We start from the raw sequence: 24469 nt of genomic DNA, 5'->3' as shown, positions 1-24469 counted from the left end.
ATTGGATAGTATTCCATTGTGTGAATGTGTCATAATTTGTTTATCCATTCATCTGTTGATGGGCACCTAGGTTGTTTTTTTTGCTGTTGTGAACAGTGCTGCAGCGAACACAGGTATGCATATATGTATTCGTGTGGCAGCTCTTATTTCTCTAGAATATATTCCAAGGAGTGGGGTTGCTGGATCATATGGGACTTCTATTTCTAGCTTTTTAAGGAAGCACCAAATCGATTTCCAAAGTGGCTATACCATTTTACATTCATTCCCACCAGCAGTGTATAAGCATTCCAGTCTCTCCACAACCTCTCCAACATTTATTATTTTGTGTTTTGGATTAATGCTGGCCTTGTTGTGGTGAGATGGTATCTCATGGTAGTTTTGATTTGCATTCTCTAATGGCTGGTATTTCATAATTTAACTCGCATTTCCCCAGTGATTGAAGATGTTGTGCATCGTTCCATGTTGCTTTTTAGCTATTTGTATATCATCTTTTGTGAAATCTGTTCAAGTCCTTTGGCTTTTTTCTCCCAAGTCTTTCAAAAGTTTATATGTATATATCCCAATGAAACACATGTGTACAAAGCTATGTGAACAAAGATGTTCAGTGAAACAGCATGGTGAAAACCAGCCAGTTTCTGCCATACAGGCCTTTTCAATCCCAGGATGCTACTGGCTAAAGGGTATCCCAACTCAATCTTTTTTTTCAATTGTGATAAAATAAATATAACAAAAAATTTGCTTTTTAACCATTGTTAAGTGTACAATTCATTGACATTACATCACCACTACTTGTTCCCAAAAGTTTTCCATTACCCCAAACCGAAACTCAGTGCCTCTTCACCAGTGACCCCTCACTCTTCCTCCCCCAGCCCCTGGTCACCACTAATAAACTTCTGTCTCAGTACATTTGCTTTTGACTATTTTAAAATTGAACTCTTTCCTTTCTTCTTACTGAGTTGTAAGAGTTCTTCGTACGGTCTGGCTACAAGTCCTTTGTGAATGTTTTCTCCCAGTGCGTGGCTTCCCTTTTTATTTTGTTAACAGCGTCTTTTGAAAAGCAGAAATTTTTAATTTTGTTGAAGTCAGTTTTTTTTTAACGGTCCTTTTTGTATCGTAAGAAATCTTTGCCAACCCCAACATTGTGAGGATATATGTTCTCCTTCTGGAAGTTTTATGGTTAGGTTTCGGCATATGATTCATTTCAAATTAATTTTTGTGTATGGTGTGAAGTAGGGATCAAGGTTCATTTTTTTACTTTACAGATATACAATTGTTTCAGCCCCATGTGTTGAAAAGACTGTCCTTTTACCATTGAATTGACCATGTATGCAAGGGCCTGTTTCTGGACTCTGGCCAGTTCCATTGACCTGTGTGTCTCTCCTTAACAGCAGTACCACACTGTACTGATTACTGCAGCTCTATTGGAAGTCTTGAGATCAGGTACTATAACTCCTCTATTTTATTCTTCATTTTCAAAATTGTTTTAATTATTGTAAGTCCTTTGCAGGTCCCCATCACTTATAGGGACGCTATGAGTCTGAATTGACTCCATGGCAATGGATTCGTTTTGGGTTTAGTATCACTTATAAGGAGCCCTGGTGGCGTAGTGGTTAAGAGCTTAGCTGCTAACCAAAGGGTCAGCAGTTCGAATCCACCAGCCACTCCTTGGAAACCCTATGGGGCAGTTCTACTCTGTCCTGTGGGTTCGCTGTTGAGCAGGAATCGACCGGACAGCTGCAGGTTTGGTTCTTGGTTTTATCACTTGTAGTACCATCTTGTCGGAATCAACTCCACGGCATTGAGTTTGGGTTTTTTAGTACCATCTTGTCAGTTTTTGCGAAAATGCCCTCTGGTATTATGATTGATTTCATTGAGCCTGTAGATCAGTATGGGGAGAATGCACATCCATGAACAGAGAATATCTCCATTTAGTTAGGCCTTTGATCTCTTGTACCTATATTTTACAGTATTTATTATAGAGGTCCTGCACATTTTTTGTTAAGTTTATTGCTAGTATTTTGTTTATTGATGCCCCCACGCATGGTGTTTTAAATTTCAGTTTTCAGTTATTTGTGAATGATATATAGGACTACAGTTGATTTTTACAAATGGTGCCTTTGCTAAATTAAATTCACCTATGGAAACCCTGGTGGCATAGTGGTTAAGTGCTACAGCTGCTGACCAAAGAGTCGGCAGTTCGAATCCGCCAGGCGCTCTTTGGAAACTCTGCGAGGGCAGTTTCTACTCAGTCCTATAGGATCGCTATGAGTCAGAATTGACTCGACAGCACTGGGTTTGGTTTTGGTTTGGTTATTCCAGTAGAGGAAACCCTGGTGGCGTGGTGGCTACGTGCTACAGCTGCTAACCAAAAGGTCGGCAGTTTGGATCCACTAGGCACTCCTTGGAAACTCTCTGGGGGCAGTTCTTCTCAGTCCTATAGGCTCGCTGTGAGTCGGAACCAACTCGACAGCAACGGGTTTGGTTTTTTTTTTTTAATTCTAGTAGATGTTCTATAGATTCCTTAGGATTTTCTACATAGATGATCATGTCATCTGTAAATAGAGTTTTGTTTCTTTTTCCAATCTGTATGCCCTTTTTTTTTTTTTAATTGCCCTGGCTGAGACCTCCTGAATGATGTAGAATAGAAATAGCGAGAGCAGACATCCTTGCCTTGTTCTGTACGTACTCTGGTGGCATTGTTCGCTGCGCTCTTCTTCGTATTAGTATTTTGGTAGATTGAGAGTTCCAGAGAGCAGCTTCCAGGTCGCACAGGTGACGGAAAACTAGAGCACTCACCATTCTTTAACATGTTCATTGCCACGTGCCCAAGCACTTACTTGCAAAGGTTACCTTAAAGAATAATAGGCTCCCAAAACTGTGTTTTTTTTTTTTTTTAAGTGTGTCATGTGTGTCATATAGAAGCTCTCCACAGGTGAAACTATGGTGGACTGGTGATGTTGTCTGTGAAGATTTCCTCTTGACAGACCCTCTCTGAGGCATTAATGAAATGATTTATGTACCTTGAGGGGAACCTGTTTAATGACAAAACTCTTTCGTTGCTTTGCTGTCCCTATAAATTTACTCAGGGAGGCTGCTGCTTCCCTTACCTCTGGGAAAAAAGTCAGTCAAAAGCTTTCTGGTCATTCCTGGCAGAAATTTTTTTTTTTTAAATATATTTTTTAATTGAAATATAATTCTCATACCATAAAATTCACCCTTTTAAAGTATACAATTCGGTGGCTTTTAGCATATTACCAAAATTGTGTAACCACCACCATTATCTAATTCCAGAACATTCTCATCACTCCAGAAAGAAACCCAATACCCATCAGCAGTCACCCCTCATATCTTCATTCCCTGGCCCTGGTAATTACTTACCTACTTTCTGTCTCTGTGGATTTGTTGGACAGAGATTTTAATAGATTGTTGAGTAGAATTCCGGGGACACATGAATTTTAATGGGGGAAAAAAAATCACATGTAAGTTTATTTTTATTAACCTCTAATTGAAATTTAGCACTTCCTTCCATTGTGAATGTAAGAAACAAATCCTGGTTGTCTGTAATAGCTGTGACTTTGTCACCAACAGACATTACAGATAGCTTCACATCACACTGCAGTTATTGCAGATATTTTGAAATACCAGTTATGCTAATCATGACCTCAGAATTATAGGATATTAGCAGTGCTACTAGATCTTATTATTTAATGCATCAAAAAAGAAGAGTATGTATTATTATATCACAACTTTGTTTGATATTTTGATAACCACTGTTAGTTCTGCTATAACGTGGACAAATGGGTTCTTAAAAATCTCCACACTATGCAAAATCACATAATAAAAACTACAGGGCTTATGGGAAAATGGGGTTAGGAGCATAACACAAAAAAACTGCATCAGTGCCACATTAAAAAAAAAAAAAGTAATAAAAATGGTAGGACAGTTTTACACATGTTAAATGGTTAAGAAACAGATAAATACAACAATAAACATGGCACTTCACCTTGGAAAAGACCAGAAGTGTTTGCCTGTGGGTTGTAGCCTGTAAGGTATTATGAAGTGGTGTGAGGAGGGTTGTCTGAAATCAGATGGAAAGTTTTAAACACAAGTGTGGATGGGTGTGTCTTCACAGTTGGTAGAGCCAAAATGGCCAGTAGCTGTTTGGGGGGATGGGGCTGTGTATTCGTACCTGGCTCGTTTCTGCTGGGTACAGTTCACCTAACGTTTCTCCTGGGTGAAATCACACATAAGCAAACACAGAATTCACATAATACTCAAGTTGTCCCTTAATATATCAGTTGGATTGGAACAAATCCGTGTTTTCAAAACGAATGTAATAACACTGACTGGTTCAGTATGAGGGGCCTGACAGACTTGTCACCCTCATGGCTTCCAACTCTTAACATCTTCAGGGTTGACGTAAAATTTCTATCACAGATGTAAGCAATAGCACCCTCATTCTTGTCCTTACAGCGTGTCTGTGTGTGTGTGTGTGTTGCCATGAATGTGCCTATCACAGCACACGATGGTTGATTACACACACACATCCCCATGCCATAGTAAGCATTTTGAGGACGTGACACAGAGCATGCTCAGTACATACCTTGAATGGAACTGACAGGAAGAGCGCATAAAAAGGCAAAACAGTAACCTCCAGTACAGACTGAAAACATGCTACAGCTGTTTGAGGCCGGTGGAAACTCGGTTAAGAGAGTTTTCAAGTTAGAAAGACCCCAAAGAGATCTCTGATCCCACCCTTTCATATGGCAGGTGATGAAAACTGAATAAACCTTTTGCTCAGCATCCCCCACCTAGGATCAGATAATCCTTTAGTTGGAAGAAATACTGGCTCCAGATGTAATGTATTTCCCAGTGGATTGATTACAGATCCTAGACATGTTGGGAAAACAGAACTTCGTTACCGGAAATCTACTTGGCAGCAAGCTTTGCAAAAACCTCCCTATTCCTTTGAATTGGGTACAGCTAGATATAGAAGCAGCAGACAGTTGTGTAGAACATTCTTAAATGTTTGCAATAGTGGAGCAGGGTGAAGCTCAGAGCAGCCTATGTGCCCCACCAGGGTTTTGCCATCTGTTTCTACAGAGAAGGTCCCGATTCAGAGCCTTTCTGGGAAACAGGCTCCTGCATGGCTGGGAAGGGAAGGCAGAATGAGTTAGGCAGAGAAGTTGGCAGTGTTTTCTAAAACTTGCACAGCTGACCCTGTGACTGGGGGGGTCTCTTCAAGGACTCTTCTACACATAACGTCTGCACACATATAAAATGGCACGTGAGAGTGTTTTATTGTAGCATTGCTTATAACATCAAAAGAAAACAACCAGTTGTCCGGCCTAGAGGAACTGAGTGAATAAGCTATGGTACGTCCACACGGTGGAATATTACTTAGCCAGGAAATAGAACAAGGAAAGGCTTGGATGTAGAAATATTTCTGGGATCTATTAAGTGAAAAAAAATCACAAGGTGCTGAAAGGTCCTGTGCTATTCTACTATATATGTAAGAAACCATAAAAAAAACCCATTGCTGTTGATTCCGACTCATAATGACCCTATAGGACAGAGTAGAACTGCCCCACAGGGTTTCCAAGGAGCCCCTGGTGGGTTTGTACTGCCGACCTCTTGGTTAGCAGCTGAGCTCTTAACCACTGCACCACCAAAAGGAGGAGGGAATAGGAATATATGTATTTGTACAAGGACACACTGGAAGGATAACAAAGATGTGTATCCCTATGGGCAAGCAGGGATTCTAATGATAGCTTTTTATATTTTGATTTTTGAACCATGTAAATGTATTGACTATTCTTTGAAAAAAATCCCAATAATTTAAAAATAGATAAGAAAAAAGGGAAGAGAAAATAATGTAGCCCAGCTGACCACACTACCTTCGCCTGGGTGGGCTCCCTTCTGGCTGGGGTACGGGGATGGGTAGAGGACACAAGCTCATGGGACTATTTGAAATGTTTGCATTACCTACAGAGGCTCTGAACCCTTTTTGTGGCACACATGGGTTTGTAGGATGGTAAAAGCCTGTGGATCCCTTTTCAGAACAATGTTTTTAAATGAGTAAAGTAAAATAAATAGGTAGGATTGTCAAATACATAGGGCATTTAAGCAGAGAGGAGACAACACAGAGGAAACCGCAAAGCGGTCTGACAGTACTCTGTGCTGTATGTTTGAGGAAGTGGGAGCAACCGTAGCCTGGCTGAGGCGTAGACTGTGACAGGAGGGAGGAAGAGGTGGAAGAGGTGGGCTTACCCTCCACACTCAAGTCTATCACTTGAATGTACCTGTATCCGGGTACCCTCCTCCTCCTCTTCTTTCCTTTTTCTTTCTCCCTTTTAATATCTCCCAAAATGCCCAACAAGTGAACTAAGCACTCAGTAGTGACAGCACTTATCGTTCGGTGATTCATATCAACGACCATTTTCTTCACTAAGGCCTTTCCCCATGGTCTGTGTTATACCTGACAAAGAGCCAGTGACACTCCAGCAGTAGCCTGATAGCCAGAATTTAGCCATAATGCACATGGCCAAGCAGACAGAGCAGTCCTATTAAGAGATTAGAGACAAAGAGGGCCCCCAGAAACAGGAAATCAATAAATCTTCGTTGGATAGATGGAGGGAAGTCAGTAGTTGTATGGAATTACTTCACTGTATCTCATTAATTTCCTAAGCTCTTTGAAATGAATTTCTCCTGTATTGATGTCTAGTGTTCTTCAGTATTTCCTAGTTTCTCTACACCAGGTTCTAATTTGGGGATTGTTTTCTAGAACTTTCAAGTCTCAGAAGAGTCAGCTGAAAAAAATATCTTAGTCGGTAATTGAAAAAAACAAAAGTCAACTTCAATATTCAGTGTGGTCATGGGTAAGTCACCTTTGTCTGTCTCCCCTTATATCTCAGTTGGTATTTAATAAGTAACTTGTGAACATTGATAATGTAGGGTCAAGGCCATGCTCCTGTTTGAGCTGTAGTTCTTTCTCTTTTGCTTTACCTATTTATATATACCTCCTAAATTTAATCTGAGTAAAATATCAATTACTTATAAGAGAAATACAGACCCCGAAGTTACAGTTCTTAAGGCCTAGTATTTTCAGCCTAAGGAAGGGAATACATAGATATAGCGTCAAAAATCAGAATCACAATTAGGTTTTCTTCAGAATGTGTGTCTGGAAAGAAGTCCTGGCATGTGGTTTCAAGTTTTATAAAAAAGTGTATTGACCCAGTAAGCACTTCCTTGATTTGTGATTTCTTCTGTTAGACCCTCATTTCATACGCAGTTTCTGCAGAATCCAGTTTGATGAGTTAAAAGGTATATAGGCATTTCAGATGTTTTTAATGCAAGCGTAAGAGCATTTCAAAACCTCTGTGAAAGCAATAAGCTTAAGTACCCCCCCAACCTCCCTCTCTCTCTCTACTGAGAAATCTTCATATTTATAATTTGCATGACCTTATGTTGCTGAGAATCAGCATACATAGTTAATATTTTAGATACTGGAAGCTTATAGCACACAGCCAGTGCTTATTGCTTTTGATCTTATTAGGTCCAGAAGCCGATTTCTTGTCTGTGTGGAAGAAGGAAGCAGACATCAGTACTGGATACTTAACCTTGAAAACAGGAAGATTTTCATCTTTAGTAAGCAACCTTTAATGCCAATGGGGAGCAGAAACTCAAAGATAATGTTTTTTTTGTTTGTTTTCAAGTTAACCATTTTCATGTGTAAAAAATATATTTGTAAATTACACCATACTGTATATTATAGATACACAAACTAGGAATTATGTGAATAAAAAAAATAGACTCTTCTGTAAAGCTAAACTACAGTTAAAATACTAGAGGAAAATCAACTGGAGAGCCCCTGTATTTGGTAATTAATGAGATGAGGTGCTGTTTTAGCTCTCTGAATTTTTAAACCTGTGCCTACATGTAAATCATAACCAGTAGCTACTTACCAGAGTTAGCAACACATATATGAAAAATAGTCTCATCTTTTGTGGTTTTAGCTCTGGACTTCGCTACGTAAATAGACATAAAAAGCTACGGTACAAAATGTTTTTAACTGGAAAATATGTCCCTAATGACTGGTAGTCCAGGTCTTTCTGTCCAAGCGCTGAGCAGAGTCCTAGCTGGCTCTGTAGCAGTCCCATCTACTTATCCAGATGAAGGCTTGTTAGAAGATGAAGTTTTGTGTGCATTCCTTTTTATTTTTAACGACTAAAACATTTTAATTCTTATAATTTTTTAAGGAGTATACTACGTGCCTCTCTATCTCTTCTGTGAGAATTGATCCGTTTCAGTCAATAAAAAAATATTTTTAATAGTGAAGAAAACTCATTTCCTTTGTTTTTATTATACAGGAGTAAAATAAGGGCTGTTAATAGTTTTAAACAGAACCTGGCAAGTTAATTTTCCAAAGAATGATTATTTTTTTAAGCATTGCAGGTGTCAAAGTTCTGTTGTGCTGTATAAATGCCCCTTTGTAAAGAACGGTCCCAGTGTTACTTCAGATGGTTTTCATGAGGGTGGTGGGGCCACCCCATGTAGTCTTTTTAATTAGGGTGCTGAAAAGAGAAGTTGGGGGAGGTTTGGTTATGTTCTTCATAAAGGCCTGCTTTCTCCCTCTGGCTTGTTTGTAAGAGCAAGACTGGGGAAGGTATAGTTAATTCTGAACTGCAGTCTGCCAAGGAGGAAACCTGACATGTCCCTGGAGAGGCTGACTGCCAGCCTGCATCAAAATGGTACCTTTTCTCTGTCTCCTTACGATACCCGTTCGTGGCTATATATCAGCTTGCCTAGTAAAACTAGAACACTGATTTGGTGCAAAGTAGGGGAATTTCAGGGAACTAAAGGATTTGAAAAGTCAGACATTATTTTATGATTAAATATATTTTAGCTCATAGGATGATAGTATCTACAACACTTATAAAAATGGGAAATTGTAATATTACCAGTTTATCTGTCTCAACCTAAGTTATTTAAGTATATGAGCAATTTCTGTTTAAAGAGAGGCATTCTGCTAGCTTGTTTGAAATAGTTGCAAGGTAAAAGTAGATTTTCACATATATATTTCATCACCAACCTTATTAAGGGGAGGTAGCTGAATTATACTATCATTTGCCTGCCAGAAAAGACCTCAGCCACTGAAAGAAACTGTTAAAAGAGCGTTTTCAGAATTTATGAACATACCTTTTAAACAGAAATAGAAATACCCCAAAAGGAAGAAATGCGGAAATGCTAAAAGCAGTTGTACCTACAAAGCCCTGGTAGAAAGCATAGGCTTGAGAGGCCAGTTCTGTACGTTTCAGGCAAGTGGCTGGGTATAGAGACCTTGGGTTTCCAGTGGCCACTTGCTTCTGAAGTGTCAGAAGCAAGTGTCCTTGAGTTGAGATTTCCCCTCTGTGATAGACACCTGGAGCTGTGTGATTGTCCCATGGCAGTTCCCCTTTGTTTATCTTTAGCCATGTGATGTCAGCTTTGTTGGGGTCATTGCAGGAAGGTCCTCATTCCAGGACTTAACTAGACAAATCTTAGTAGCCTCCTCTTGGGACAGAGAACTGACTGAAGAAGATTAGATTCGGAAACCAGACACGTTAACCAGGACAACAGCTGGCAAGGTAGGTGGAAAACCAGGATGGTCTTTGAGAGGCGTTTATCAAATGAAGAGTGTACATTCATTAGTCCTGTAAGGGAGGGTATCTGAGTTCTCAGCCAAATGCCTGCTTAGGAGAGCCAACACAAAAAGAACAAGATAATTTGAGCACCTATTTATTTAGTGTACACAGGCCGCTGGAGACACAAGAGGGAACAGAGTGTAGTGATCCTTGCTTACAGTCTAGGGAAAAGACAGACCTTAATGATCACTCAAATAGGTCGTATAAAGCTGGTAAGTGTTAGGACATAAAGGTTTGAGGTACTGTGATAGCATGGAGTAGGAACCTAAGCCAAGGGGGTAGGGTTCAGGGAAGACTTCCCAGAGGAAGTGACATCAGAACCCATGGCTGAGAGATGAGTAGATTCTAACAAGGCAAACAGGAGGAGCGAGAGCATTCCAGACAAATTCCCAGCAGGTCCAAAGGCTCTGAGGTGGGAAGGAGCATGACGCACGCGCGGACCTGATGGGTCAGGATGGTGCAAGATGAAGCTGAGGAGATGCCGGGACCAGGCCATGTGCATGTGTCAGGCAGTGGGTATTGCGGCACACATTACTTAATAAGGCTATGATGTAAACCCTACTGTTTGTCGTCTTGGATTTTCCTTAAAATGAGGTCTAATCCATATCCCAAATGTCTGGCCTTTGTAAAACCATGGGGGAAGTATTAAAACAGTCTATGGTAAGCCCTCAAGGTACCCCAAAATGGCACACTGTTCTGATGACATGGGGACTCTCAGACAGGCAATGACAGAGCCAGCGTTAGAACCAGGTATCCCTCCCAAAGGTGTCCTGAGAAATGGAGAGCTATGTCTATGTGTCTGACTGTACCAAATTGTAGGCATTGTTTACTACTTTCCCAGCCCAGCAGTCAGCCCTTCATTTCACAGGCATTTACTACACATTGCTATAGGCCAGGCACCCTTGCTAGTACTGGGATTTAAAAACGAGTAACATAAAGGGGGTGGGTCCTCGCCTTCTGGTAGCTCAAATCTTACCTACAAGCAATACATGATAGTTAATTAGAGATGTATTAACAAACCATTGGGGGACCCCAAAAAGCAAGGCTATGGCAGTGCAGCCACAAAGTTATTGTCAGCAAAATGGAGCACAGGCGATGGTTGTTGAGAGTACAGAGTGAGATCAGGCAGGCCTGCCTCTGGGTCCTGAATGCACTGCGGACCAGCTGGGTGAACTGGGCCCCTTCTTAACCTCTCTGAACCCATTTCCTTGTGTGCAACAATACCACCACCAACTTCAAGGAAGATGAAATGGGATACTGCTTACCAAATGCTGGGCCTGATGCATAGGAATCTGCTCTGTTATTACTAAAAAGAGAAGTCATCGTTTGCCAGTGTTGTCACTGTGGCAGATGTTTTAGTCATAGCAGGATTGTTGCATGGTTTAAAAGAGGATGCTGGCTAAGTGTGAAATCTGCTCCAGAACTGCTTTTGTTGGGTGTGGAAAAAGGAGCCTGACAAACAGCTGGTATGGAGCAAACAAACCCCTTTATTGTGGCCTTTATTTTGCCATAGCTATTGACTTTTTTATTGACCAGGTTGCTGAGGATTACAAATGAGATAATACATGTAAAAGGCTTAGCCCGCTGGCAAATAATAATAAATATTAGTTATTGTTATTTTTCTATCGTTATTCTGCTAAAGCAGCTTTTCAGGGATTCGAATTAGATAAAGCATTTTTTTTTTTTTTTTTAAGGGAAGTCGTTATTACCTCTGTTGGGGGATTTCACACCTATGTTCTGATACGATGGCTGAGGCCAGCAGAAAAAAAACACCATCTAGGAGCGTACACTGGGGAGAATTTGGCTTTGTAAAAATTCAGTCTTGCGACCAATAACTTTATAACCTAGCAAATACTAATTTTTAAAGTCTCACGCCACCTCCTGTGGCTTCTTTTTGGCGTACGTTGTGCGTGGTCCCGCTCTGTCCGCAGTCTGTTCCACCCTAATTCCATCATTTTCGAGCTGACTGCCCTCTGCCCTGGCGAGTGGCCGCATGCGGACCCCACAGTGTCCCTGAGAATTTACACCCCAGCCCCTCGATGGGGGCGGCTGCAGTTGCGTTAAAGATGCACAAAAAGGGAACGGCTTAGTCGTAGGAATTCTGACACATAAATTAATACAAGTCTAAAAGGTGGAGGGCTACTTGTGCATCCATTGGCCAGGCTCTTGGAGGCCACATTTTCTCAATCAGACTCCGCGAGCCCGCGGTGGAGGAGGGAGAACTGGGCCGCGCCCACGCCCCTGAGGCTGGAGGAGGGACGGGATCTTTCCCTTCGGCCTGGTGGGGGAGCTCGGAAGGGTGGAGGGCGAGAGGGGTGGAGGGCGGAGGGACGGAGGGCTCAGAAGAGTGGTGGGCGAGAGGGGCGGAGGGCGGAGGGACGGAGGGCTCAGAAGAGTGGTGGGCGAGAGGGGCGGAGGGCGGAGGGACGGAGGGCTCAGAAGAGTGGTGGGCGAGAGGGGCGGAGGGCGGAGGGACGGAGGGCTCAGAAGAGTGGTGGGCGAGAGGGGCGGAGGGCGGAGGGACGGAGGGCTCAGAAGAGTGGTGGGCGAGAGGGGCGGAAGGCTCCGAGGGGTGGAGGGCTCCGAAGGATGGAGAGCGAGAGGGGCGGAGGGCTCCGAGGGGTGGAGGGCGTGAGGGGCGGAGGGCTCCGAGGGGTGGAGGGCGTGAGGGGCGGAGGGCTCCGAGGGGTGGAGGGCGTGAGGGGCGGAGGGCTCCGAGGGGTGGAGGGCGTGAGGGGCGGACGGCTCCGAGGGGTGGAGGGCGAGAGGAGCGGAGGGCTCCGAGGGGTGGAGGGCGTGAGGGGCGGAATGCTCCGAAGGGTGGAGGGCGTGAGGGGCGGAGGGCTCCGAGGGGTGGAGGGCGTGAGGGGCGGAATGCTCCGAAGGGTGGAGGGCGTGAGGGGCGGAGGGCTCCGAGGGGTGGAGGGCGTGAGGGACGGAGGGCTTCGAAGGGTGGAGGGCTCCGAAGGGTGGAGGGCGTGAGGGGTGGACGGCGTGAGGGGTGGAGGGCTCCGAAGGGCGGAGGGCGTGAGGGGCGGAGGGCTCCGAGGGGCGGAGGGCGTGAGGGGCGGAGGGCTCCGAGGGGCGGAGGGCGTGAGGGGCGGAGGGCTCCGAGGGGCGGAGGGCGTGAGGGGCGGAGGGCTCCGAGGGGCGGAGGGCGTGAGGGGCGGAGGGCTCCGAGGGGCGGAGGGCTCCGAGGGGCGGAGGGCTCCGAGGGGCGGAGGGCTCCGAGGGGCGGAGGGCGAGAGGGGCGGAGGGCGTGAGGGGCGGAGGGCTCCGAGGGGTGGAGGGCGAGAGGGGCGGAGGGCTCCGAGGGGTGGAGGGCGAGAGGGGCGGAGGGCTCCAAAGGGTGGAGGGCGTGAGGGGCGGAGGGCTCCGAGGGGTGGAGGGCGAGAGGGGCGGAGGGCTCCGAGGGGTGGAGGGCGTGAGGGGCGGAGGGCTCCGAGGGGTGGAGGGCGAGAGGGGCGGAGGGCTCCGAGGGTTGGAGGGCGTGAGGGGCGGAGGGCTCCAAAGGGTGGAGGGCGTGAGGGGCGGAGGGCTCCGAGGGGCGGATGGCGTGAGGGGCGGAGGGCTCCGAGGGGCGGAGGGCGAGAGGGGCGGAGGGCTCCGAGGGGCGGAGGGCGAGAGGGGCGGAGGGCTCCGAGGGGCGGAGGGCGAGAGGGGCGGAGGGCTCCGAGGGGCGGAGGGCGAGAGGGGCGGAGGGCTCCTAGGGGTGGAGGGCGAGAGGGGCGGAGGGCTCCAAAGGGTGTAGGGCGTGAGGGGCGGAGGGCTCCGAGGGGTGGAGGGCGAGAGGGGCGGAGGGCTCCGAGGGGTGGAGGGCGTGAGGGGCGGAGGGCTCCGAGGGGTGGAGGGCGAGAGGGGCGGAGGGCTCCGAGGGTTGGAGGGCGTGAGGGGCGGAGGGCTCCAAAGGGTGGAGGGCGTGAGGGGCGGAGGGCTCCGAGGGGTGGATGGCGTGAGGGGCGGAGGGCTCCGAGGGGCGGAGGGCTCCGAAGGGCGGACGGCGTGAGGGGCGGAGGGCTCCGAGGGGCGGAGGGCGAGAGGGGCGGAGGGCTCCGAGGGGCGGAGGGCGAGAGGGGCGGAGGGCTCCGAGGGGCGGAGGGCGAGAGGGGCGGAGGGCTCCGAGGGGCGGAGGGCGAGAGGGGCGGAGGGCTCCGAGGGGCGGAGGGCGAGAGGGGCGGAGGGCTCCGAGGGGCGGAGGGCGAGAGGGGCGGAGGGCTCCGAGGGGCGGAGGGCGAGAGGGGCGGAGGGCTCCGAGGGGCGGAGGGCGAGAGGGGCGGAGGGCTCCGAGGGGCGGAGGGCGAGAGGGGCGGAGGGCTCCGAGGGGCGGAGGGCGTGAGGGGCGGAGGGCTCCGAGGGGCGGAGGGCGTGAGGGGCGGAGGGCTCCGAGGGGCGGAGGGCGTGAGGGGCGGAGGGCTCCGAGGGGCGGAGGGCGTGAGGGGCGGAGGGCTCCGAGGGGCGGAGGGCGTGAGGGGCGGAGGGCTCCGAGGGGCGGAGGGCGTGAGGGGCGGAGGGCTCCGAGGGGCGGAGGGCGTGAGGGGCGGAGGGCTCCGAGGGGCGGAGGGCGTGAGGGGCGGAGGGCTCCGAGGGGCGGAGGGCGAGAGGGGCGGAGGGCTCCGAGGGGCGGAGGGCGAGAGGGGCGGAGGGCTCCGAGGGGCGGAGGGCGTGAGGGGCGGAGGGCTCCGAGGGGCGGAGGGCGAGAGGGGCGGAGGGCTCCGAGGGGCGGAGGGCGAGAGGGGCGGAGGGCTCCGAAGAGTGGAGGGTGTGAGGGGCTGAGGGCTCCGAGGGGCGGAGGGCGAGAGGGGCGGAGGGCTCCGAGGGGTGGAGGGCGTGAGGGGCTGAGGGCTCCGAGGGGTGGAGGGCGAGAGGGGTGGAGGGCTCCGAGGGGCGGAGGGCTCCGAAGAGTGGAGGGCGTGAGGGGCGGAGGGCTCCGAGGGGTGGAGGGCGAGAGGGGTGGAGGGCGAGAGGGGTGGAGGGCTCCGAGGGGCGGAGGGCTCCGAAGAGTGGAGGGCGTGAGGGGCGGAGGGCTCCGAAGGGCGGAGGGCGAGAGGGGTGGAGGGCTTGCGGTGTGGAGGGCTCCGAAGGGTGGTAGGCGTGAGGGGTGGAGGGTTCCGGAGGGTGGTGGGCGTGAGGGGCGGAGGGCGTAAGGGGCAGAGGGACGGAGGGCTCTGAAGGGCGGAGGGCTGGACGCCGACCCCACCTGGCGGGGAGGGGCGGGGCCGGAGGTGTGCGCGCGCGGCGGGAGGCGTGTGCGGTGGGCGGGGCGTCGGCGGCCCCTCCCCCGGCTGGGCGGGCGGCCGCGGGGGGCGCTGTGCGGCGGCGGCCCGGGTGCCTAGGCTCGCGCGGCCGCGCTCTGACGCTCAGTCGCGCGGCGCCGGGCGGGAGCGGCGGCAGCGCGGCGACGGCGGCGGCGGCGGCGGCAGGATGAACAGCATCAAGAACGTGCCGGCGCGGGTGCTGAGCCGCAGGCCCGGCCACAGCCTGGAGGCGGAGCGCGAGCAGTTCGACAAGACGCAGGCGAGCGGCCCCCTCCCCTCCCCACCTGCCTTCTCCTCACCCGGCCCCTCAGGACCCCGCGGCGGCCGCCGAGCGCCGGGCGGGGCGGGGGGCGGCCGGGGCCGGGGCCGGGCGCGACCTCCTCGGGGCGGCGCGGCCCGCCGAGCGCCCCACGGCCCGCGCAGGTGAACCGGAAGCCGCGCGGCGCCGGGCGCCCGGGCCCAGGTGGGTCGGGGCCCAGGTGCGGCCGGGACGGATCTCTCCGGCCACCGTCTCCCCGTCGCTGAGAAATACGGCCCCCACCTCGGGGAAGCGACGTGTTCCTTAAGGGAAGCCCCCTGCTTCCTTTTCCCCGGTGCCGTGTCCCATTATCCACCGGGTGACAGGTTACTCGTACGCAGCCAGACTCGTTCGTCCGAGCGCTGGCCGCACGTCAGCGGGCTCCCACCCCCTTATTAAACCTGACTGACGGAAACTTCCCGGGGCCCCTTCCCGCGCCCCTCCGTCTCCGCAGATCGTGGCCAGTCCCAGGGAGGTGGTTTCAAACGTGAAATAATGGGTACGGGTGTGTGTGCCTGTGCCGGGGACGCGCGGTGGGGCGGGACTGCGCTTCTGGTTTTCAGTTCCTTTTTGTTTTACAAACTCGGAGGTGCTCCTATACCTTAGGGGGAGGACAGATTTGTTTATGTGCCGAAATAATTCAACCAAGACTGAAGTGGCAAAAAGATTCTACCCCAGTCGCTAAAGAAAGCCAAAGGGACACCCCCCCCAACCCCCGGCCGTATGGTGACATTTGTGGCTGCCATTAGCCAGCACCTTCCCACTTTTCTGTGCAGAAAGCTCCCACTTCTGTGGTTGTTTTTGAAATCAAGTTCTCACATGCAGTCTGCAACAGCTTTCGTTTTGGAAAAAAACAAAACCGGGAAACCATCTAACCTTTGCGCTTGTGATTCACAATGACAAAAGATAAAATCTGGGGACACCCAGGGTCTATGAAAGCTGACAAGTGCTGGAACCAACCTGGCCCCAAATTGCTAATTTCCCTTTGTGGTCATTATCGTTGTCATATGGTCTCCAAATGTAGCATTTAATGTAAGGTCATTAACTTCCTTAATAATGTGATAACATTAACATGATTGATATTGTAACAGGAACTTGTCGAAAGCCAGGAGGAAAACTTAATTGGCACAGAGGGCCTGGGTGTTTTCAGAAGCTTTATTTGTTCACTGATTTTTAGATTTCCTTGCTTTTGAGGCCATATAAAGAGGCCTGATTGCTACACAGAGGAGATGCAATTTAAAGGGCCAAGTTCATTGATCTTGCTCTCAAATTACTGTAAGTCAGGGGCAACCTTCATGAATGTCGAAGAGAAAGAATATCTGGACAAAGGACCCTATCGGGTGATTGTTTGGTAAACAAGAAGGTGGCTCTCTTTTATCTTTGCTGGTTGGACTTCTCTCAGGGGCTGAGAAGGTTACTTATAATTTATAATACCAGTTTTCTGGAAAGACGGAGGTTGGTGTCAGTGTCTGGGTTTACTTGTCTTCAGGGTGACTTGTTGCTGTTAGGTGCCACTGAGTCAGTTCTGACTCAACAGTGACCCCACATACAACAGAACAAAACACTGCCCAGTCCTGCGTCAACCTCACAATTGTTCCTATGCTTGACTTACTGAGGGATACAAGAATGAGTTTTTGTGCATGGTCAATATTTAACAAGCAGGTTTTTAATAGGTTAATATTTAATATTAGAAATACCTAGTGAGCTGCTGTCCAGGTCCCACGACTGGAAGGGACCAGGAGAGCTGAGATTGCTGCTTACAATCCGGAAACTGCACAACCAGGCCACAGCCACCGCTCCCCCCTCTCCCCGTCCCCCACCCTGCCTGTGTGACTGCCTTCTCAACATTGACGCAGTGCTGTGTGTTGTTGGGGAGCACCTTGGTTCCCAGCGTGGACGTCCTCACTAGGCCTGCCTTTCCTTTCCTGGGCTCCTGGATCAGGAGGAAGAGAAGTGCTGCTGTATTAGCTTTCTTGACAGGACACACCCTGTTTTTGCAAAGGTCTCTGAGGTTAGCCCTCCCATAGGCGTGTTAAGGCAGGGCAGTCAGGCTTCTTTTTGGAACCTGGTGCTTGTGAATATTTCATGGAGAGAGATAGAGTATGTGAGAGAGAGAGTGAGTGTGTGAGTGAGTGAGTGTGTGTGTGAGAGAGAGAGAATATAATACTTGGGGAAGTGTCCAGAGAGCTGGCCTATTCTTCCTCATGATTTTAATCTCTGTGGTGATAAAAAAAAAAAGAAAGAAATTTTTTTTTTTTTTTTTTTTTTTTGTGGTGATAATCCCTTTTAAAAGTGGAGGAGGAATTTTTTTTTCTTTTTCTGTGGTAGTACCTCTATTTGGAACGTGAAAATTGCAGCACCACTTATGAGATAACATGGTACCATGGAAAGCCCTTTGCAGACAGGTAGACCTGCTTCCACCTGCATGTCCTTGGGCAAGTTGCTTAACCCCTGAATCTGTTTCCTCATGTCTGTGAAAATAGGGATAATCCCATGTACCCTATCGGGCTGTTTTCAGGTACTGTGTGGTTGGGTGAATAATAGCCCCCCACCAAAGGTGTCCTTGTTCTAATTCCCAGAACCTGTGAATATATTATATTACTTGATAAAGAGAATTAAGCTTGTAGGTGGAGGAGCCCTGGTGGTACAGTGGTTAAGTACTCGGCTGCTAACCAAAAAGTTGGTTTAAACCGGCCAGCTGCTCTGTGGGAGAAAAATGCGGCACTCTGCTTCCATAAAGATTACAACCTTGGAAACCCTATGGGGCAGTTCTACTGTGTCCTATAGGGTCGCTATGAGTTGGAATCCAGTGGACGGCAATGGGTGTGGTTTAGTTTGGTAAGGAGAGTTAAGGTTGTAGGTGGGATTAAAATGGCTAATCAGCTGAATTTAAAATAGGGAAATTATCCTGAATAATCCTGGTGGGCCCAGTATAATCACCTGTCACAAGAGTCTTTAAAAGTCAGGATGAATATGATACAAGAAAAGACTTGACCAGCTGTTACTGGCTTTGAAGGTGAAGGAAGGAGCCAAGAGCCAAAGAATGTGGGCAGCCTCTAAAAAAAAAAAAAATTTTTTTTTTTTTTAGAAGCTCTGAAAGGCAAGGAAGTGGATTCTCCCCTAGAGCCTCCAGAAAGGAACACAGCCTTGACTTCTTGATTTTAGCCCAGTGAGACCCATTTCGGACTTTGGACTTCCAGAACTGTAAGATGATAGATTTGTGCCATTTAAGCCACTAAGTTTGTGGTGATTTGTTATAGCAGTCATGGAAGGCTAATCTATGTAAAACATGTAGCACAGTGCCTAGCACATAGTAGGTGCTCAGCCAGTAGTCAGCTAGTCTTCCTTCTCCCTCCCTTTCCTCCCAGAATAGTTCTAAAATTGGAGAAATATTTCAGACCTTCCAACGGAGAGGAGACTCATCTTTGAAGCACATTATAGATGAAGACTTAGCAGATACGAGTCTTAGAAATTCCAGATGTGAACCCTGCTTTTTCCTTATCTTCCCCTTTGCTTCTCTGGGCCTCAGTTTCCCCTGCAGGACATGGAGTTGTTGTTAGGTGTCCTTGAGTCCATTTCCAACTCACAGCGACCCCATGTGACTGTAGGATAGCCCCGTAGGGTTCTCTGAGATGTAATCTTTACAGAAACAGATTGCCAGGTCTTTCCTCCTGCAGAGCCGCTGGGTGGGTTTGAACCACCAGCCCTTTAATTAGTAGCTGAGCGCTTACCCATTGTGCCACCTTGGATAAAATCCAAAAGCTTCCTCTCAGATCAGGACAAGGGAGACCTTTTATGTTACAGTGAGAAGCCACCAGCTGCGGGGCCTGTGCTCTTGGGCCAAACCCAGCGTGTGGGCATCAGACAGGGGCATAGATGTAAACCCCCAGGCCCGGGAGCTTTCCGGGGTAAGAACTGCTGAGTGCAGCTACTTTCAGAACAAGATGGCTCTTAGGTCCAACGTCCCAGGCCAGTGACACAGTCACCCAGCAGCCTCTGGGGAACCAAAGCCTTGTAAAGATTAACATTTATTGATGCTCAGGAGTTGTCAGACCCTGGCGGCTGTAGAGCAGCGCCTAGAACATGTGTCCTTTGAAATCGTCTAGTAGCCACTTTAAAAAGTAAACAACCAGGTGAAACTTATTTTAATAGTATGTTATTAATCCAATGTGCCCAAAATAGAAGGATGCCTGGTAGCACAGTAGTTAAGCACTCTTCTGCTAAGAGAAGGGTCAGTGGTTCAAACCCACCAACCGCTCCGAGGGAGAAAAGACTTAGCAATCTGCTCCCATAAAGATTACAGCCTTGGAAGCCCTATGGGGCAGTTCTGCTCTGTCCTGTGGGGTCACTGTGAGTTGGAATGAACTCAACAGCAACAGGTTTTTAGCTCACAGGGCACAAGCAGGTGTCTGGAAACGTAACCTGAGCTTCAGGTGAGGTGAGGTTTGAGAGCCGTTCCTGACTGTGTGGTATCATTTAGACTCCACGCTTGCACATGTTGGTCCCTCTTGGACCCCCTCCCCGTGTGACCATCACCATCCCTGTGGGCCTCCTGCTCAGAGCATGGGGACGTGCTTACTTCCACCCTCATCTCTTCGTTATCCCTGGTAAAACTGTACTGTGACACTCTAAGTCACCTGCCCCTTTCTGAACTTTATTTTCTTTATCAGTAAAGTGTTTACAATTTTTGAAAAATTCTCTGGCCCTGGAATTTGGGGAGAAATCTGAACCATGTGGTGGATAACCAGACCACTGTGCTGTTGTTATGGGGTGGCGAGGGGGCCCTGTAAGCTCCCTGGGGAGGAACGGGCCCTGTCTTCTCCCACATCCCCACATGTAGGCACAGTGCCAGTGCCGATAATGACTGGTTGACTGATGCGTGAATATAGGCAAGCCAAGGCTCCTTTCTGACAAGGAGAGAAAGAACCAGACTCACAAGTCCCCTAGGACGCCACCCACAAAGGTCTCAGCAGCTGCCCTCCCCGCTTTGCTACATGGGACCAATGCTGCCTCAGTGCCCGAGCCAGGAGTAGTTGCAGGTAGGGTGCCAGGCCCTTCCCTGCCCATGCTGCATGTTCACCTGAGACGCCCTTCCGCTCGAGGACGGTGCTGGTGGTGCCCAAGCAGGCAGCAGACGTACTGAGTCCTGGGCTGCCAGAACCCCCAGGGCTCGGCTGCTAACCCAAAGGTTGGAAGTTCTAGTCTACCCAGAAGTGCTTTGGAAGAAAGCCCTGGTGACCTGCTTGCAAAAAATCAGCAATTGAAGACCCTGTGAAGCACAGTTCTACTCTGACGCACATGGGGTCGGCATGAGTCAGAGTCCACTTGATGGCAGCTGGCCTTGGCGGTGGGGGCTGCCAGGCATTAACGGCCCCCTCCTGTCTTTGATGTAGTTCATCCCCGTGACACCTTTGTGCAGAGCACTCACCGTGTATCTGTTGGCCTGTCCTGGGCCCTTGGGGTGTGCTGTGGGAAGGTTAACCTCAGTCAGCACCCCTAGAGTTGTCATTTCCCCGAAGGAGGTAGGGGAGGGGAGGTGTGGCAGGTACACGCAGGAGAGCAGTTGAGAGCAGGACTGCGAGGCCAGATTGCCAGGCTCAGGCCCTTCCCCTCTCTGTACCTCAGTCTCCTCATCTGTGGAGGAGGTGGGGGGTGAGGGATAATAATATCGCCGGCAAGGGTGGGTGTAAGGATTTGCAGGCGCTAACGTATATATTTTAACGTATATATAGGGTGGCTATGAGTCAGAAACGACTCGACGGCAGTGGGTTAACCTGTATATAAAAGGTACATACAAAGCACTTAGCCCAGAGCCTGAAGCAGGGCAAATGCTGTGTGAGTGTTGGCTCTTGTGTTATGTACAGAGAAGTAGACTGGGCCGAAGAGAAATAGAAGTAATGTCCTTCTTGGGTGCCACCGTGCCCTTAGTTTGGCCGGCTCTAAGTGAGGATGGCGAGAGCTCGGGCCGTTTGGAAGGGAAGCCGGTTGTGGCTAGTTTGGCTGACTGGGAAGGTGGGAGAGAGCCCGTTCCTGGAAGGATGAGCCTTCCGGTGTTCACCTCCCAGAGCTCTCCACAGGCACCCCTTCCTCTGATGACATCGCACTCAGGAGGATGTCCCAGGGGGAAAGCCCCCAAGAGGTGTGACTTCCTTCTCAATGAGGACCTTGCCCAGGCTGGCATCCTGTTCCTGAATGAACCCGACTGGCCACTTGATTCCAGCAGCTTGAAGTGGAAACACTGGAATCGCAAGGAGGCCTGCTTGGCTGCCGGACAGGGAAACCCAGCCAGGAACCCGAGAAGCCGGCCCCAGAACCGGGGAGCCTCTGCCAGCCCGGCACTGTTCCACTTGGTAGATGCCTGTTTATTTACAGGGCTGACTCAAATATCACCTTGTTTGTGAAGCCATCCACCGCTCCCGTGCTTAGGCTCCTGAGTTCTGATTACGCATTATCCACATGGCTTCCTGTCTCCCTGACCAGCTGAGCCTGTGCCTGCAGAGCTGGGAGGAGCAGGCAGGTGTTGGGCTGACATGTTCTAGGTACAGGGTCACAGGAGAAGGGGTGACAGCTGCACCCCCCTCTCCGGCCCCCTGCTGAGCCATCTCATCACCTTGTTCATATCTATACTGGCCGCCTAACCCTGAGCCTCTCCAGGCAGGGACGGTGCCTGACTCTCCATATGTGTGTGCCGAAGAACGAATGAGTGAATGAATGAATGAATGAATATGTTGCCAAAGCTTTTTTTTTTTTTAAGTTTAAAATTATAATTCTTTATTGTTACCAGTGTTGAACTTTTTGTAGGTCCCTTATATTTGCCTATAAACTGCTTCTTAGTTTCTTTTGACAATAACGGGTCGTTTTTCTCCTCATACATTTTTAAAGACTATATTGTGTTTTAGGTGAAAGTTTACAGAACAAATCAGTTTCTTTCAGAAATTTATACACAAATTGTTTTGTGACATTGGATGCAATCCCCACAATGCGTCAGCACTCCTCACCCTTTCCCTTTCCACCCTGGGTTCTCCATGTCCATTTGTCCAGTTTTCCTGCCTTCTTATCTTTGCTTTTGGGCAGGTGTTGCCCATTTGGTCAGATATACTTGATTGAACTAAGAAACACATTCCTCACGTGTGTTATTTTTTGTTTTATAGGCCTGTCTAATCTTTGGCTGAAAGGTGGACTTTGGGAGTAGCTTCATTTCTGAGTTAGCAGGGTGTCAGGGGGCCATAGTCTCAGGGGTTCCTCCAGTCTCTGTCAGACCACTATGTCTGGTCTTTTTTGTGTGTGAATTTGAATTGTGTTCTACGTTTTTCTCCCACTGTGTCCAGAACCCTCTAATGTGGTTCCTGTCAAAGCGTTGGTGGTGGTAGCCGAGCACCATCTAGTTCTTCTGGGCTCTGGCTGGTGAAGGCTGTAGTTCATGTGGTCCATTAGTCCTTTGGCCTAATCTTTTCCTTTTGTCTTTGGTTTTCTTCATTCTCCTTTGTTCCAAATGTGATGGGACCAGTAAATGTACTTTAGATGGCCACTTGCAACGTTTTAAGACCCAGATGCGCCTCACCAAAGTAGGATTTAGAACATTTTCTTTATGAACTATGTTATGCCAATTGACCTAGATATCCCCTGAGACCATGGTCCCCAAACCTCAGTCCCAGTAACTTGGTCCCTCAAAGTGTTTGGATGTCTCTAGGAAGCTTCTGTGACTTTGCCTTGGTCAAGTTGTGCTGACTTCCCCTATATTGTCTTGCCCGTCGCCAAAGTTAACACTTGTCTACTATCTAGTTAGTGATTTCCCCTCCGCATACCTCACCCTCCCTGGTAACCCATCTAGGATTGTTTTTTTCTGTGTGTAAACCTTTTCTTGGGTTTTTATAATCGTTGTCTCATACAATATTTGTCCTTTTGTGACTGACCTATTTCACTCAGCATAATGCTGTCCAGATTCATCTATGTTGTAAGATATTTTGCAGATTCATCATTGTTCTTTATTGTTGCGTAGTATTCCATTGTGTGTACATACCATAATTTGTTTATTCATTCATCTGTTGATGGACACTTAGGTTGATTCCATCTTTTTGCTGTTGTGAATAATGCTGCAATGAACATGGATATGTGTATGTCTATTCGTGTGATGGTTCGTATTTCTCCAGCATATATTCCTACAAGTGGGATTGCTGGATCTTATGGTATTTCTATTTCTAGCTTTTTAAGGAGGCGTCACACCATTTTCCATTCCCACCAGCAGTGCATAAGAGTTCCAGTCTCTCCACAACCTCTCCAGCTTTTGTTATTTTCTGTTTTTTTGATTAGTGTCAATTACGTCAGGGTAAGATGGTATCTCATTGTAGTTTTGATTTGCATTTCTCTGTTTAATGGCTATGATCACGAGCATTTCCTCCTGTATCTGTTAGCTGACTGAATGTCTTCTCTGGTGAAGTGTCTGTTCATATCCTTTGCCCATTTTTTAATTGAATTATTTGTCTTTTCGTTGTTGAGGTGTTGAAGTATTCTACAGGTTTTAGAGATTAGACCCTTGTCAGATATGTCGTAGCCAAAAAAATTTTCCAAGTCTGTAGGTTCTCTTTTTACTCTTTTGGTGGCCTTTTGGTGAGCATAAGAGTTTAATTTTCAGGATTTCCCAGTTATCTAGTTTATCTTCTGGTGTTTTTACATTGTTAGTTATAGTTTTTATTGAATTTATGCTGTGTATTAGGGCCCCAGCATTGTTCCTATTTTTTGTTCTATGATCTTTACCATTTTAGGTTTTATATTTAGGTCTTTGATCCATTTTGAGTTTATTTTTGTGTATGGCGTGAGTTAATGGGTCCTGTTTCATTTTTTTACAGATGGACGTCCAGTTAAGCTAGGACCACTTATTAAAAAGACTGTGTTTTCCCCATTTAATGGACTTTGGTCTTTTGTCAAAGATCAGTTGACTGTAGGTGGATGGATTTATGTCTGGGTTCTCAGTTCTGTTCCACTGGTCTATATGTCTGTTGTTGTATCAGTACTAGGCTGTTTTGATTACTGTCTCTATATATAATAGATTCTAAGATCAGGTAGTGTGAGACCTCCTGCTTTGTTCTTTTTCTGCTGTAATGCTTTGCTTATCTGGGGCCTCTTTCCTTTCCATGTAAAGTTGGTGACAAGTTTTTCCATCTCATTAAAGAATGCTGTTGATGTTTGGATTGGGATTGCATTTAATCTACAGATCAGTTTGGGTAGAACTGACA

At 48.4% G+C, this 24469-nt stretch overlaps 3 protein-coding genes across 3 annotated transcripts in view; all 3 read left to right on the top strand.

Moving 5' to 3' along the window:
- Positions 1–8329, top strand: part of CCDC62 (coiled-coil domain containing 62) — a 43377-nt gene extending 35048 nt beyond the window's left edge. Inside the window, exons 12-13 of the mRNA XM_049866039.1 lie at positions 6785–6878; positions 7556–8329. Coding sequence (XP_049721996.1) covers positions 6785–6838 — 54 coding nt within the window. The 3' untranslated portion in view covers positions 6839–6878; positions 7556–8329. The remainder of the gene's footprint in view (positions 1–6784; positions 6879–7555) is intronic.
- A 3943-nt stretch (positions 8330–12272) lies between these two features.
- On the top strand, positions 12273–14456 carry LOC126066061 (uncharacterized). The gene is made up of 2 exons (XM_049866891.1): positions 12273–12661; positions 13676–14456. Exons 1-2 carry the CDS (start codon positions 12273–12275, stop codon positions 14454–14456), a joined length of 1170 nt encoding a protein of 389 aa, XP_049722848.1.
- A 578-nt stretch (positions 14457–15034) lies between these two features.
- HIP1R (huntingtin interacting protein 1 related) overlaps positions 15035–24469 on the top strand; it is a 41668-nt gene continuing 32233 nt past the window's right edge. The window contains exon 1 of the mRNA XM_049865116.1: positions 15035–15197. Within this exon, the coding sequence (XP_049721073.1) occupies positions 15105–15197 (93 nt within the window). The 5' untranslated portion in view covers positions 15035–15104. The remainder of the gene's footprint in view (positions 15198–24469) is intronic.

This window comes from Elephas maximus, chromosome 22, assembly GCF_024166365.1.
Source record: "Elephas maximus indicus isolate mEleMax1 chromosome 22, mEleMax1 primary haplotype, whole genome shotgun sequence".
NCBI classification, from domain to species: domain Eukaryota; kingdom Metazoa; phylum Chordata; class Mammalia; order Proboscidea; family Elephantidae; genus Elephas; species Elephas maximus.
This window is presented reverse-complemented; position numbering and strand designations above follow the sequence as displayed.